This window comes from Schistocerca americana, chromosome 2, assembly GCF_021461395.2.
Source record: "Schistocerca americana isolate TAMUIC-IGC-003095 chromosome 2, iqSchAmer2.1, whole genome shotgun sequence".
NCBI lineage: Eukaryota > Metazoa > Arthropoda > Insecta > Orthoptera > Acrididae > Schistocerca > Schistocerca americana.
Genome location: NC_060120.1, coordinates 398,909,217 through 398,923,911, shown reverse-complemented (window position 1 = coordinate 398,923,911; position 14,695 = coordinate 398,909,217). Strand labels below are relative to the sequence as shown.

At 38.7% G+C, this 14,695-nt stretch overlaps 1 protein-coding gene across 6 annotated transcripts in view; it reads right to left on the bottom strand.

Moving 5' to 3' along the window:
• Nucleotides 1-14,695, bottom strand: part of LOC124596296 (transmembrane protein 94) — a 493,514-nt gene that overhangs the window by 47,022 nt on the left and 431,797 nt on the right. For all 6 annotated transcript variants that reach the window (XM_047135396.1, XM_047135395.1, XM_047135394.1 and 3 more), the window contains one exon: nucleotides 7,142-7,266. In XM_047135396.1, coding sequence (XP_046991352.1) covers nucleotides 7,142-7,266 — 125 coding nt within the window. The remainder of the gene's footprint in view (nucleotides 1-7,141; nucleotides 7,267-14,695) is intronic.

Sequence of the window (14,695 nt, the reverse complement as noted above, 5' to 3'; positions counted from 1 at the left end):
TGAGCACAATGCGACTCCAATCATAAGCAGTCCGTGCTCCCAGTCACAGCAGCACTCCAGATACAGTTGCTCACATTGTGGCGCTAGTGGCAGTGTAGACATGGGACATTAATTTCCTAATCCAGTTGCTGCTAGTCTCTGCCCAATGATGCGGTATGACACACAATATTGCTGAGTGTCCAATAGTTTTTCTCAGATGGTTGGTACATATGCGAAACAGGTTACAGTGCACTTTGTGTACAATATGGTGATTCTCCCTTGTGGTTGTCAGATCTGGTTGACCAGAGTCTTTACAGTGAGTAAGCCACCTCTCATGTTCCCAGGCAGCCAATGTTGGGCCAATATCACATCTGTATGCCCCACACATGTAGATATTGCACAGTTCAACCAGCAGGCCAGATATGACCCACTGTAGGTGCCATTATAACTCTGCCTGGTACTGGGAATGCTGACTCTCATGAATATGCTGCATCTACACAGCCTTCATGTTGATCACTCAGTGTCTTGTAGTGTTCACACCCCTTATATTCTATTAGGCCAAGTAACAACACTAAACATGAACAAAACTAAACACGAAACAACACTAAACATGAAACAACACAAATGCACTCCAGTGGCCTATTCTACCTGTCTCAGGGAACTGCAACTCTAATTATTTATACACCCCTGGATGATGTGTACGTGTATGAATTATTTATTTATTTATTTATTTATTTTATTTATGTCTATGGACCATTCTGTACAATGGTATTTGACAAGTTCACATGAAGTTTGAAAAATTTCAAATTTCAAAAATACATAACTACATGCATACATCAGTAAAATAGCCTCTAAAATACAAGCATGTGAAAAACATCGATATGCCAAAGATTAAAGTCACTTTATGCATTCTGAAAGTTTTTTACATATTTGCACAGTCACAAACGAAGCCTTGCATCAGTTTTTAGTTTCAAGGTATTTTTGAACACTGAATGGATAAGTTTTACTCAAGTGATATTTTAGTTTATTTCTGAAAGCAGACCTATTATCTATTATCTTTATATAGTTTGGCAAACTGTTGTATACAACACATCCAGTTTTTAGTTTCTTTGTCAGTTAATTTGAGCCTATTTCTTACAATATGATAATCATTTTTATTTCTTGTGTTATAATTATGGATATCTGTGTAATAATGCAGCATGATTACTTTTCATACAAATAATTGTTTCACTACTGTTAATAAGCTTAGTTCCTCGAATTTATTTCTACAGAACACTGTTTTGTTATGCAACTTACAGCCTTCTTCTGTAGCTTTAGTACTCTTTGTGTGTTCACATTTGCAGAATTTCTGTATACCAGGATACCATATGAAATTTGTGAATGAACTAGCCCATAGTACATCATTCACAGTGTATGTTTGTTTACTGTCCTTGACATTTTTCTCATTAGAAATATATTTGAACTCACTTTGTGACAAATATTGTTTACATGCTTCTCTCATGTCAAGTACCCATCCACTGTCATGCCCAGAAATTTATATGTTTCTGTGTCTTTTACATCCAAGTCTCCTAGCTTGACAGTAATACTGTTCAAGTTAGGTGTTTTGTTTGCATGTATCTGCATATATGTGATTTTATTTAGTTTATAAAAAGAAATTCCTATGAAATAATTGTTTCCACTTTCCATATTTAAAGAAGCTTGTTTTGTATGCCATCTGTTGAAAGAAACTTAAAACGAATGAAGCGACATCTGCATACATGACACCATTTCCACCTACTGGTGTACTATTAATTGTTTGGTAATTTCTTGGATCTTCCTTACTGCCTCATTTGGGATCACTTTACTCTTTTTTAAACATGTCAGGAATATTCCTTCTTCCATGTCTAAGTTAATGAGAAAAGTCTGAGGCTTTGTAGCATTTAATTAGTCTAGTAGATATACCATCCAGCCCCCCAGTATTTTTTGTTTTTAATTGGTGTATTGTTTTTACTAATTCAGGTTCATTTACAGGTTCATTGTCACACAAGGAGCACTTTGTATACATTTTGTGTCAGGAGAGTTTTGCTTTATTAATTTCTCATCTTTAAGAAAGAAGGTCTTCACTGCCCAAAAATGTGCTGTAAGAATAATATGTGGTGTTCACCTGTGATCGTCTTGTACACATCTGTTTAAGGAGTTGGGCATTTTGACTACTGCTTCATAGTATATTTATTCACTCATGAAGTTTACTGTAAATAATCTGGTGCTCACCCGCGATCATCTTGTACACATCTGTTTAAGGAGTTGGGCATTCTGACTACTGCTTCATAGTATAATTATTCACTCACGAAGTTTACTGTAAATAATCCACTACAGTTCAAAAGGAACAATGAGGTACATAATTACAATACTAGAAGAAAAAATGGCATTCATTACTCAACATTAAGGTTGTCTTTAGCACAAAAAGGGGGTGCACAACGCTGCAACAAAAAATTTTGACCACTTTCCCAGTGACATAAAATGTCTAACAGACAGCAAGGTAAAATTTGAAAATAAATTGAAAAAGTTTCTCCTCGATTACTCCTTCTATCCCACAGAAGAATTTCTATATTTGTAATGTGTAAAAGATGGTGGGTAGGAATTGCTAACTCAATCTGTATACCTTGTTTTCATTTCAGGGGGGAAAAATTGTATGGTGATGTTCAGAGTACAAATAGATGTGCAAATTAATTTGCAATATCAATATAAAATGACTCAATCCACATCATGACAATTTATCATGCAAAATGATCCATGGAACATGAAAGTTACTAACTCTCCACAACCTCAACATAATGTTGATTTAAAATACTACTGACTACTTTAGGGTCCCTGACTTCCTTTCCATTTTTCTTTTTAGTTATTTTCCCACTGTTTTTCATGTCTACACTTTCCCTCTCTTTCTTCCTGTACGGCCGCAGGGTCTTTGTGATATTATTACAAGCTGTAATTTTGTTTACGAAGTAATCTGATTTGGTTTCTTTTATCAATTTATTATACGATCTCTTCTTGTCCGTATAGGCATCACAATTTGCTTGCATTGGATTTATCTGGGATTGTTCATACATAGTTTTTAGCTCTTCCCTCTTCGTTTTTACACCTGCTATGATCCAATTTTTATTGCACTTACCACTTATATCCATATATACTGATGGGCATGCAAGATCTACAAAACAGGATAATGTTTTAGAAAATGATTCCCAGCCCTTATTTACATTTGCTGTTTGGTCCAAATCACTCCAGTCTGTAGATTGCATTAATCTTTGTAGCCTCCGTAAATTATTTGTTGTGCAACTCTTTAAAGACATTTTCTGATTTCGTTCTCTAATCTGATACCTCTATTAATACCTCATAGTGGTCAACAGTGGCTGTGTTTATGACCTGTACTGTGATTTATTGGTAACTACATGATCTATTTATGTCTCTGTATTTTTACTGTACCTTGTGGGACTATTTCTACCAGATTTACATCATAAGTGTTGATTAGATCACTGAAATTCCTAGTACAACAGCTTTCTTTCCATGCGTTAATATTTAGATCACCTGCTGTTATTATGTATGTGAACTGCCTAACAGTCTCATCTAACAGAACTGCTAGCTGTTTTAGAAAACCATTTACCTGACTGTTTGTTGATCTGCATATCCCTAATATCAAACACTTTTCCCCTTTGAATGTTGTCTGTAGTGCTGTCAATTCAAATAGTATATCTGAACAGTTGTCCACTGTCCATGAACAGAATTCTTCATTTCACTGTGTGCATATACTAAACTCCTCACCTTCATGTTGACAGCTGCAGAAGTAACTCACTTTTTCATAGTATTTTATGTTGTAAACACTAATTTCATTTTCTTTTAACCCAAGTTCTGCCTTGGTAAATGTATGTGGTAGTTCTGCTGCTACTATGAGGGCGGTTTGAAAAGTTCTCAGAATCACCACGAGAGGTCAGCACTATCGCAACAAGTTGTTCACATGATATTCATTGGAGTGTTGTCTGTAAACACGTGCCATGTCAGTGCTCTTGGAAGAGAGCTGTGGCAGTGATGTGGCTTTGTTGGTGTTCCCATATAATGATTTGCGAGGGTGGAAAAAAATCAAGATTTGAGCAGTGAATGAAAGGTATGAAAGCAAAGGACATTCATGCTGTTTTCCAGAACACACTGGGGGACTCTGCTCCTTCATATTCAACTGCTGCCAAGTGGACAAATGAATTTAATTTTCGCCAGGAAAGCTTAGATGATGATCCATGCAGTGGTCGGCCAAGACATGTCACTACTCTGGAAATCATTGCAAAAGTGCACAAAATGGTCATGGAGGATTGCTGACTAAATGAGTGTGAAATTGCTTATGCTTGCCAGATGTCATCTGAAAGGGTATGTCAGATTTTAACTGAAGAATTAGAAATGAAAAAAATATCTGCAAGATGGGTACCATCTGGATCAAAAATGTGTGAGAATGGACATATTGGAACAATGTCTGGCCCATTTCAGGAGAAACAAACATGATTTTTTATGCCGGTTTGGACCACAGATAAAACTCGGGTGCACTGCTGTACCCCAGAGAGAAAACAACAGTCAAAGTAGTGGAAACATGCTGATTCTCCACCACCAAAGAAAGCAAAAGACAATTCTTTCAGTGGGAAGGCCATGGCTTCAGTGTTCTGGGATGTGAAGGGGATTCTGTTTGTGGATTATCTCCCCACTGGGCAAAAAATTACTGGAGAATACTATACTAAAATTGCAACAAAAGATAAGCGAAAAAAGGCAAGGAAGAAAGTCATCATCCATCACGAAAATGCGTGCCTGCACACATGTACTGTCGCCATGGCAAAATTACATGAACTAAGGTATGAATTGTTGCCACACCTGCCTTATTCAACTGATATGGCTCCATCAGACTTCCATCTCTTCCCAAAACTGAAAATTTTTCTTGGTGGACAAAGATTCACTTCAAATGAAGAACTGATAGGCAGAGGTGATAACAATTTTGCAGGCCTGGAGGAAACTCATTTTCAAGATGGGATCAAGGCACTGGAACATCGTTGGACCAAGTGCATTAATCTACAAGGAGACTACATTGAAAAATAAAACAAAATTCAATGATGGAAGTACTGTTTTTCCATTCCGTTCTGAGAACTATTCAAACCACCCTGATAGTACTTTTATCTCCTTTAATTTACTTGATGTGTACTCTACATTTTCACGTAGAATTCTTACAGCAGAAACGTTTATATCTGTTTCTAAATTTTTTATTTTACCTTTTTTTCCAGATTCTGTTGCATCTGGACTACATCTCTGAACACTATTTTGATTGTTATTTATCCTGCGTGAGTACAGAGAGATAATCTGGCTCGCCAAGTTGCTCGTGGAGAGGTTGGTTGTCTGCACATTTGTTGTAAGGGGTGAAGAATGTAATGCTTCTGTATTTACAATTTTGGTGTCACTGGCTGGGGCATGACCGTTCATAAAAAATCTTCATTTCAGTTGCTCATATCTCTGTTTCTGGCAGATGAACTAGTGTCAGCACTATCTTTCCTCTTAGCTGCTGATGTGGCTATATCTGCGGTTCTGTTGAAATCTGCTGAAGTGGTTGCTGCTGTTGGTTCAGTAGCAGGTTCTATATATGGTTCGTAACAGCCCATTTTACTGACTGTCTTTTGGATTTACTTTCAATTGCTTCACTTATTGACTTTCCTAACATGCACTTTCCTGTACTATTCAAGTGAAGTACGTTTGGTGAAATAGGCTCTATCAAGTGAGCTGACATCTATTAGTTTGACATTATTGAACATCTTACATAGTAATCTGTTACAACAGCTCTCGTCACTTCTTTGAAATCGGCACCTGGTCTAACCATACTTGTCATTGTCAATGTATTACTTTCCTGAGAAAGTCCTTTTGTGTAGTTGGCTCCATATACATCAATTTCTGCCCCCCCCCCCCCCCCCCCCTCCCCCTCAGTGCATAGCTCATTTTTATTTACACATAGCTCATTTTATGTCTGTTTGGGTCATTTTTCATAGAATTATTTGTATGATCTGTAATTGTACTGTTTATTTGTTGTGTTTTCATTCTACTGTTCACTTCTAGTGGAGGTAAAAACTCTTTTATCATTGTTCATTTCACTGGATTTTTTCTTTGGTCCCAAGAGCAGCAAATTTATTCATGATGCTTAATATGTTCACACTTTTAGTTTTGTTTCGCACAACATTTAGTGAGACACTATTTCTAGGTTGGTGCCATTTGTCACAGTTTACATTTGAATTGCTCAAACGACAACAATCTTTACAAGGCAGTTTCTTCTCTAAATTCGCACATTTTTCACTCAAAGCATTGTATTTCTTTTTTTTAAGGTGTCAAGTTCATTTTGCAGTCCTTTTATTAACTCATCTTTGTCCATCAAAACCTTTTCAATTTCTCGTTGGCATGTAATGCGCTCTTGACATAACCACACAAAACAATTTGTTATAAATTTTATAGATACCTTTGAGAACATCTCATGGAATACACTGACACCCAACCATGTATTCTGGATACTTCACTTTTTTTGACCAGGCAGAGTATGTTGTCTACTTGGTTTGTTCTTCATTTTATATCTTGATAAGCATTTTTTGTTGGTTTTCCTTGCTTTATTTTCTTAAGTTTCTTTGCCTGCACTGTCAGTGTATGTTTTAGTTAATGTGTTAGTATGGTTCCACTGATTATCCTATATTTTTAGGCAACTGGTTTCTTAATTCCTCAATTTGTTCAGTTTTCACAGTTGTTTCTTATTTCAGTTTTCACTGCTATCCATTTTATAACACATAAATCTTTTCTACAATAAATTACTAAATTTAATGTTAAAAAGGAAGATGTGGCACAAGCAAAAGGATATAAGTGACATTATAAATAAGAAGAATGGAAATGAAGACCACACGAGCAAGTACTTAGGAACATTTAGAGGAAGCCTCTACTTTGCCTTGGCATGCCATAATCTCTTTGCGTATATCATTTACAAAGTGAAATTTAACACAAGAAAAGACAATAATACTGGTAGCTAAATTTGCAAATACAACAATGTAATGAGAATTTATGAATTTTCAATATAGTGATTTGATGGAAAACCTATCCAAAAACAGGAATTTCATAAGTATTTGTCATTCTTTACCTGGGTATTGAAAACACATTCATTTTTCCCAGTGGCTCTGTGCATCACCTGAGGATCAGTCGGTTTTCCAACAAGGGACAGTGACAGAAGAGGAACTATAATGCAAACCAGCCACATTATATGCCCTGCAGATCAAAATGAAAAGATATCAGTTCAGATATACTCCTGGAATGTCACCATAACTTTACATATTAAAAAAAATGGAAACACAAGCCTGAAAATATCTTGGAAGAGGCATCTTATTCTAAAAATTTCTATTATAAGTTACATAAGGAACAGAGGAAATGGATGACGGGGTCCCGGTCTCGATTCTCAGCTGGGTTGGGAATTTTCTCTGCCCGGGGACTGAGAGTCTATATTTTCCTCATCATTTCATCGTCATTTGTGAAATTGGCTAGACTGGATTATGTAAAGTTTGGGACTTTGTATGGGTGTTGATGACCGCGTAGTTCAGCGCACCACAAACCAAACATCATCATCATCATCATCAACAGAGGAAATAGGAAATGTTGCATTTATCATGAATCTCTCAACTGGAAAAAAGCACTTATGACTCCTGTATACAAGAAGGGTAAAAGAACGGACCGCCAAAATTACAGACCAATATCCTGAACAACAGTTTACTTCAGAATTCTTGAACATATTCTGAGTTCGAATATAATAAATTTCCCACCGACCAAAAGGCTTATGTCCACAAACTAGTACAGTTTTAGAAAGCATCATTCATGTGAAACTCAGCTTTCCATTTTCTCACATGATATACTGCAAACCACTGATGAAGAGCTGGGAACCAAGGATGAAGAGCACCAGGCAAATTTGGTATTTATAGATTTCCAAAATGCATTTGACATGGTGCCCTTCTGCAGACTGTTAACAAAGGTACGAGTATATAGAATAGGTTTCAAGATATGCGAGTGGCTTGGAGACTTTTTAAATAATAGACTCCAGTATACTGTCCTCACTGGCGAGTGTTCCACAGAGACAAGAGTATCTTACAGTAGTGCCTCGTGAAAGTGTGATAGAACTGATATTTTCTATATACATAAATAATTTGACAGACAGGATTGGTAGCAATCTGCAGCTGTTTACTGGTGATGCTGAAGTGTATGGGATATGGGAAGTTGGCAGAACTATGTCACTGTAGAAGTACACAAGAGACTTAGACAACATTTCTAGTTGGTGTGACAAGCTAACTCTAAATGTATGAAAATGTAAGTTAATGCAGATGAGTAGGAAAAACAAACCTCTTGGATACAGCATTAGTAGTGCCATGCTTGACACAGTCACATGATTTAAATATCTGGATGTAATGTTGCAAAGCCAAATAAAATGGAACAAGCATCAGAGGATTGTGGTGGGGAAGGCCAATGGTTGACTTCAGCTTATTAGGAGAATTTTGGGAAAGTGTGGGAAATCTGCAAAGGAGACTGCACATACGACACTAGTGCAACCTGTTCCTAAGCCCTGCTAAGTGTCTGGGGTCAGCACCAGGTCAGATTAAAGGAAGACATTCAAGCAATTCTGAGGTGGTCTGCTAGGTTTGTTACCGGTAGGTTCGAGCAACACGCAAGTACTACAGAGATGCTTCAAGAACACAAAAGGGAATCCCTGGAGGGGTGGCAATGTTCTTTTCAAGGAACACTTCTAAGAAAAGTTAGAGAACCAGCATTTGAAGCTGACTGCCATTCTATGTGAGGGCAACGAAAATAAGATACAAGAAATTAGGGCTCATACGGAGACATTTAGACAGCGTTTTTCCCTTGCTCTATTTGTGAGTGGAACAGGACAGGAATGACTATTAGTGGTGCATGATACCCTCTGCCATACACTGCGTGGTGGCTTGTGGAATATGGATGTAGATGTAGATGTACACTGAAGAGTCAAAGAAACTGGTACACCTGCCTAATATCGTGCAGTGCCCACATGAGCATGCAGAAGTGCCGCAACACGACACGGCATGGACTCACTAATGTCTGAAGTAGTGCCAGGGGAACTCATTCCAAGGATCCTGTAAGGCTGTCCATAAATCTGTAAGAGTACAAGGGGGTGGAGATATCTTCTGAACAGCACGTTGCAAGACATCCCAGATATGCTCAATAATGTTCATGTCTGAGGAGTTTGGTGGCCAGTGGAAGAGTTAAACTCAGAAGAGTGCTCCTGGAGCTACTCTGTAGCAATTCTAGATGGGTAGTGTGTCGCATTGTCCTGCTGGAATTGCCCAAGTCCATTGGAATGCGTAATGGACATGAATGGCTGCAGGTTATCAGATAGGATGGTTACGTATGCGTCACCTGTCAGAGTCATATCTAGACATATCAGGGGTCCCATATCACTCCAACTGCACATGCCTTACACCACTGCAGAGCCTCCACCAGCTGGAACAGTCCCTGCTGACATGCGGGATCCGTGGATTCATGAGGTCTCCATACCTATACACGTCCATCAATTAGTTACAATTTGAAATGAGAATCATCTGACCAGGCAACATGTTTCCCATCATCAACAGTCCAATGTCAGTGTTGATGGGCCCAGGTGAGGTGTACAGCTTTGTGTCATGCAGTTATGAAGAGTACATGAGTGGGTCTTCAGCTTCAAAAGCCCACATCAATGTTGTTTTGTTGAATGGTTCACACACTGACACTTGTTGATGGCCCACCATTGAAATCTGCAGCAATTTGTGGAAGTGTTGCACTTCTGTCGTGCTGAATGATTCTCTTCAGTCATCATTCGTCCTGTTCTTGCAGGATCTTTCTCCGGCCACAGCGATGTCAAAGATTTTATGTTTTACTGGATTCCTGATATTCCCGGCACACTTGTGAGATGGTCATATGAGAAAATCCCCACTTTATTGCTGCCTCAGAGATGCTGTGTCCCATCGCTTGCGCGCCGACTATACCAGCATGTTCAAACTCACTTAAATCTTGATAACCTGCCATTGTAGCTGGAGTGACCGATCCAACAACCGCTCCAGACATTTGTCTTATATAGGCGTTGCCAACTGCAGTGCTGTATTCTTCCTGTTTACATATCTCTGTATTTGAGTACACATACCTACACCAGTTTCTTTGGCACTTCAGTGTAGATATGCCACTAGATCCTATTCCTACGAATAACACCAAACTTAAATCCTCATCATAGTGACACAGTGGACACTATAGAAGGTCAACTTACATGGACCAAATGACTGCTTGTATAAATTGACTCTTTCCTCATGACCACCATGTGCCCTGGAGTTGAGAAATTGACACTAAAGGTGAGTGAATGAATCTCACTGAAAATCAATGACAGATTAATGCAGAAGTCAAGGAGAAACTACCTCATTAAAAATTCTTAAGGATATCTCATGCTCTGAAGCCAGACTGGACAGAAAACAGTAAATAAATCAGACCACTGATCATGGGAATCACATCCTAGAAGCCGGCAGAAAAAGGAATCACAGTAACACTACTCAGGTCATTATATAGCAAAATCTTTCCAAAAGCACAACTAACACAAATTTGTAAATTGCAACATGGAATAAAAGAACATTAAGCTGGGAAACTACAAGGACTGAAAGAAATCATAATCATGCTGAACTACATGTGCTAGATGCATCAGAAACTAAACAGAAATGCAACTTATCAAAAGATACAAAGTTATTTTTACTGGCAAAGAAAAACCAGGATCAAGTGGCATGACATTTGTTTCAAGAAAAAAAAAAATGGAAGAACACTGTGATTAATAGCTACCATGTTAATGATCGACTTCTGATGGTAAAGCTAAAAGCTTCTGCAGTAGTTGTATGCATAATGCAAGTTTACATCCCAGCAACAAACAGTGGAGATGAAGGAACTGAAGATATTTATGAAGAATTGCTAGGAATTTCATGTTCACTCATGAAATCTTATCAGCAGTAAATAAAAAATAGCACTGATTGGCATTACAATTTTTTTGTGTTCACAGGAAGCATTTACTGAACAAAAGAATACAGATTATATCACAGGTATTCCCCACCTATGTCTATGCACTTTCACCACTGTTCTGGCAGCTTTTGTATTTGCATAGCAAACCATTCTTTGGGGCACCTCTGATGGACAACTGCATAAAGTTTGTCATTGGTAGTGAACTTCTTAGCCTGCATGACCTCTTCATTGCTTTGAATAGTGCATACCGTATTTACTCGAATCTAAGCCGCACTCCAATCTAAGCTGCACCTGAGAAATGAGGCTCGAAATCAAGGAAAAAACATTTCCCGAATCTAAGCCGCACCTGAAATTTGGGACTCACAATTCAAGGGGAGAGAAAACTTTTAGGCCGCACTTCCAAATCGAAACAAAGTTGTTGGTCCATTGTAATATGAGACACAATTTAGGTCGAATGAATGACAATATAGCTACAGTAGTTTGGTTCAAGTCGTAAGCTTAGCAGTTACCTTTTTCACGTGCTTCGTCTGGTTGGCATTGATTGCTTATTTTTCTTTGATCTAGTAAGTGCCGTTCTTTTTGTTATAGGTGTTTACGTCACTCTTAAGCTGAAAATGCATTAATGTACTGTGTCATGCATTGTTTGTCGCATTCTGATAATGAGTGTTTACGGCCTGTCGCCACTCGCGGCGTGGCTTGCTTTTTTGCACGCTACCGCCGCTTACAACTAAAAAAAAAAAAAGAGGGGAATCGTCTTATTAGCGAAACAATGGCAAGAGACTGCTATTTGTTGTTACTTACACTGCTGCTTTCTTTGATAATGGTCAACAAGAACCAAACAATAGACTGCGTATGATAGATGTTCTGACCAAGAGTTTAGCGAAAATTTTTCTCCGTTTGAAAATCATTGCAGATGCCTCTTTAGTACATTACATTCTGCACAGAAATTAATGTCATCTTAGATTTAAAAATCTAGTCGATTGCCATGCTTCATTTCTGACTGTATTATTATTAGGCATAAGAATAATAAGAATATAAACATGACATGATATGTATATTCTTCCGCGTTTGCTGTTGCTCACTCTAGTTTCGTAGTTTATTAGGCAGACAGGATTTAAATGAGATAGCAGCAAACACGAAAGAATACATGGCAAAATGTTTATACTCGTATTATTCTTATGGCAAAGAGAATATTGCATGTGATTCACAATTCATAAAAGTTCCTATTAGCAACCATCACTTCTCACAGGTAGGAAAAAATTCGGAACATAGAGTTGGCCATATTAACAAACATCCCAAACAGTCTTGCCAGTAGGATTTTCGTAGAACATTGAAATGCTGCTACATTTGAAGATGAACAATATGGAATTTGTATTTACTTCGTCGGGTAATGTATGAAAATGCAGTAGTCGAAACTCGGGGTGGAGAAAAAAGCTCATCTTCCTTTTTTTTTTATTTTATTTACTGACGCAGAGGTTTTGGCGCCAGTATTTATCTTTGTGCCTGCAAAGCATGCCTGTGTAGCGCTACATATATTCGACGACAGAAGTTAGTTGTGGCGGCACCTACCAACATTTTTCAGAACTTCCGCTTACTTTGCACTCGATTCTAAGCCGTAGGCCGTTTTTTGGATTACAAAAATCGGACAAAAAGTGCAGCTTAGATTCGAGTAAATATGGTAGTCACCAGCAGCCAGATCCAGTGCATATGGAGGATATGGCAGCACTGTAAGCCCAAGTTCATCCACAATGGCAATGATCTGCTGACTGGCATATGGCCAAGCATTGTCATGTTGGAGACAAACAATGTGGCCCCACTTTCTGTGGCAACAGAGATGGTGCAGTGAACTGCAATTCCAGCTGCTGTTGATGGTCGTACTGGGAGGGATCCAATCCTCCAGCAGTATCCGTTCCTGATACCAGTACACAGTCACCATTTGTTCCTGTGTGAAAAGTCCCATCCATGACTTCTTTGGAAAAGGGCTCCCAGTATGTCTTCACAGCACAGACTGGTGTTTCATTTCTGAAGCCTCGTGGAAGAACCATAACTCATTGATGGTGACCAGATGCTCAAAGAACTCCATTGGACCTGCACTGACCTGTTGCACCAACTGTTGATGTATCTTCACACATTTCTGTTTCTGTGCAACAGAGAGGGAATGGGGTACCCATTGTGCACATATCTTCTTAATCTTCAAATCCTCATGGGTAATGGTGTGGAGGGTTTTTACCATGACAGATCTGTTGCCTTCTCCAGCTTATGAAATGTGACTTGCCTATGCCCCCTTATCAGATAATTGACGTGCTGAGCATTGTTTAATTTCTGTGCAGTTGCTGGACACTCAATACTTTTGGGATAATCAGAACAGTCTCTGAACTCTGATACCCTATGAAAAACAGATCTGCAACTTGGTGCTGTTTCCCCAGTGTATGGGTACCAGCCTCTTGTGGAAGTCTGAAGCAGTCACTCCTTACCTCTGGAGAAACCCCTACAGAGAAACCTCACTGTCCGCTATTTTTGCCCATGTTTGGCTGATTCCATGTAGTCTTATCTACGTCCAGCAGCATACTCGCAAGCTGGAGCAAGTGCTGCTGCAATGCACCACTTACGGGAAGCAGCAACACTGCATGGTGGTAGTAGACAGCACTGTAGTCCATCTTCACGCAGACATCAACACAAACTTCAACCTGCTACTTTGCAGGAGTTATAAGGGGATTCTGAACGAACTAAATACTTTCTGTGACTTACCTAAGGCAGCTGACTGTGTGAACCACAATATCCTCTTACATGAAGTGAGGTTATATGGAATTGATAGTATAGCCAATCAATGGATGGTCTTATATCTAATCAAAAGAATGCAGAAAATTGTACTTAATAATTCAACCACTTTAATCAGGGAGATTCCTGTGGCTGGAGAGGCAAAGCTCATATGGAGCCCCCAAGGCTCATTCTTAGCTACCCCATAATATACAACATGCAGAATTAGTTCTTTTTGCAGATGACTCTAGTAATTTAATCAATCAAAACAATACATACAGCAACAGAAGAAATGGTAAAGAATTTTCTTAACATTATCACTGACTGATTCTTTTGTGAATGGTCTCACTCTCATTTTTAAAAAGACACAATCAAATAATGGAAACTTCAGGTTGGAATATTGTTGATATTCAAACCTAAATGGACACTGAAACAACATTTGTAGGTCACACAGTTGTTGCTCCCATGTGGCCTTGGTAGTTAGCAAGTCATCTAAATAGCAAAAATAGTTGAAGATACCTTCAATGAGTTGTTCTAAGTTATCTCTGAAATATCACAGGAGTGCTACATAACAGGAGCACTAACATCTACATCTACATCCATACTCCGCAAGCCACCTGACGGTGTGTGGCGGAGGGTACCCTGAGTACCTCTATCGCTTCTCCCTTCTATTCCAGTCTCGTATTGTTCGTGGAAAGAAGGATTGTCGGTATGCTTCTGTGTGGGCTCTAATTTATCTGATTTTGTCCTCATGGTCTCTTCGGGAGATATATGTAGGAGGGAGCAATATACTGCGTGACTCTTCGGTGAAGGCATGTTCTCGAAACTTTAACAAAAGCCCGTACCGAGCTACTGAGTGTCTCTCCTGCAGAGTCTTCCACTGGAGATTATCCAT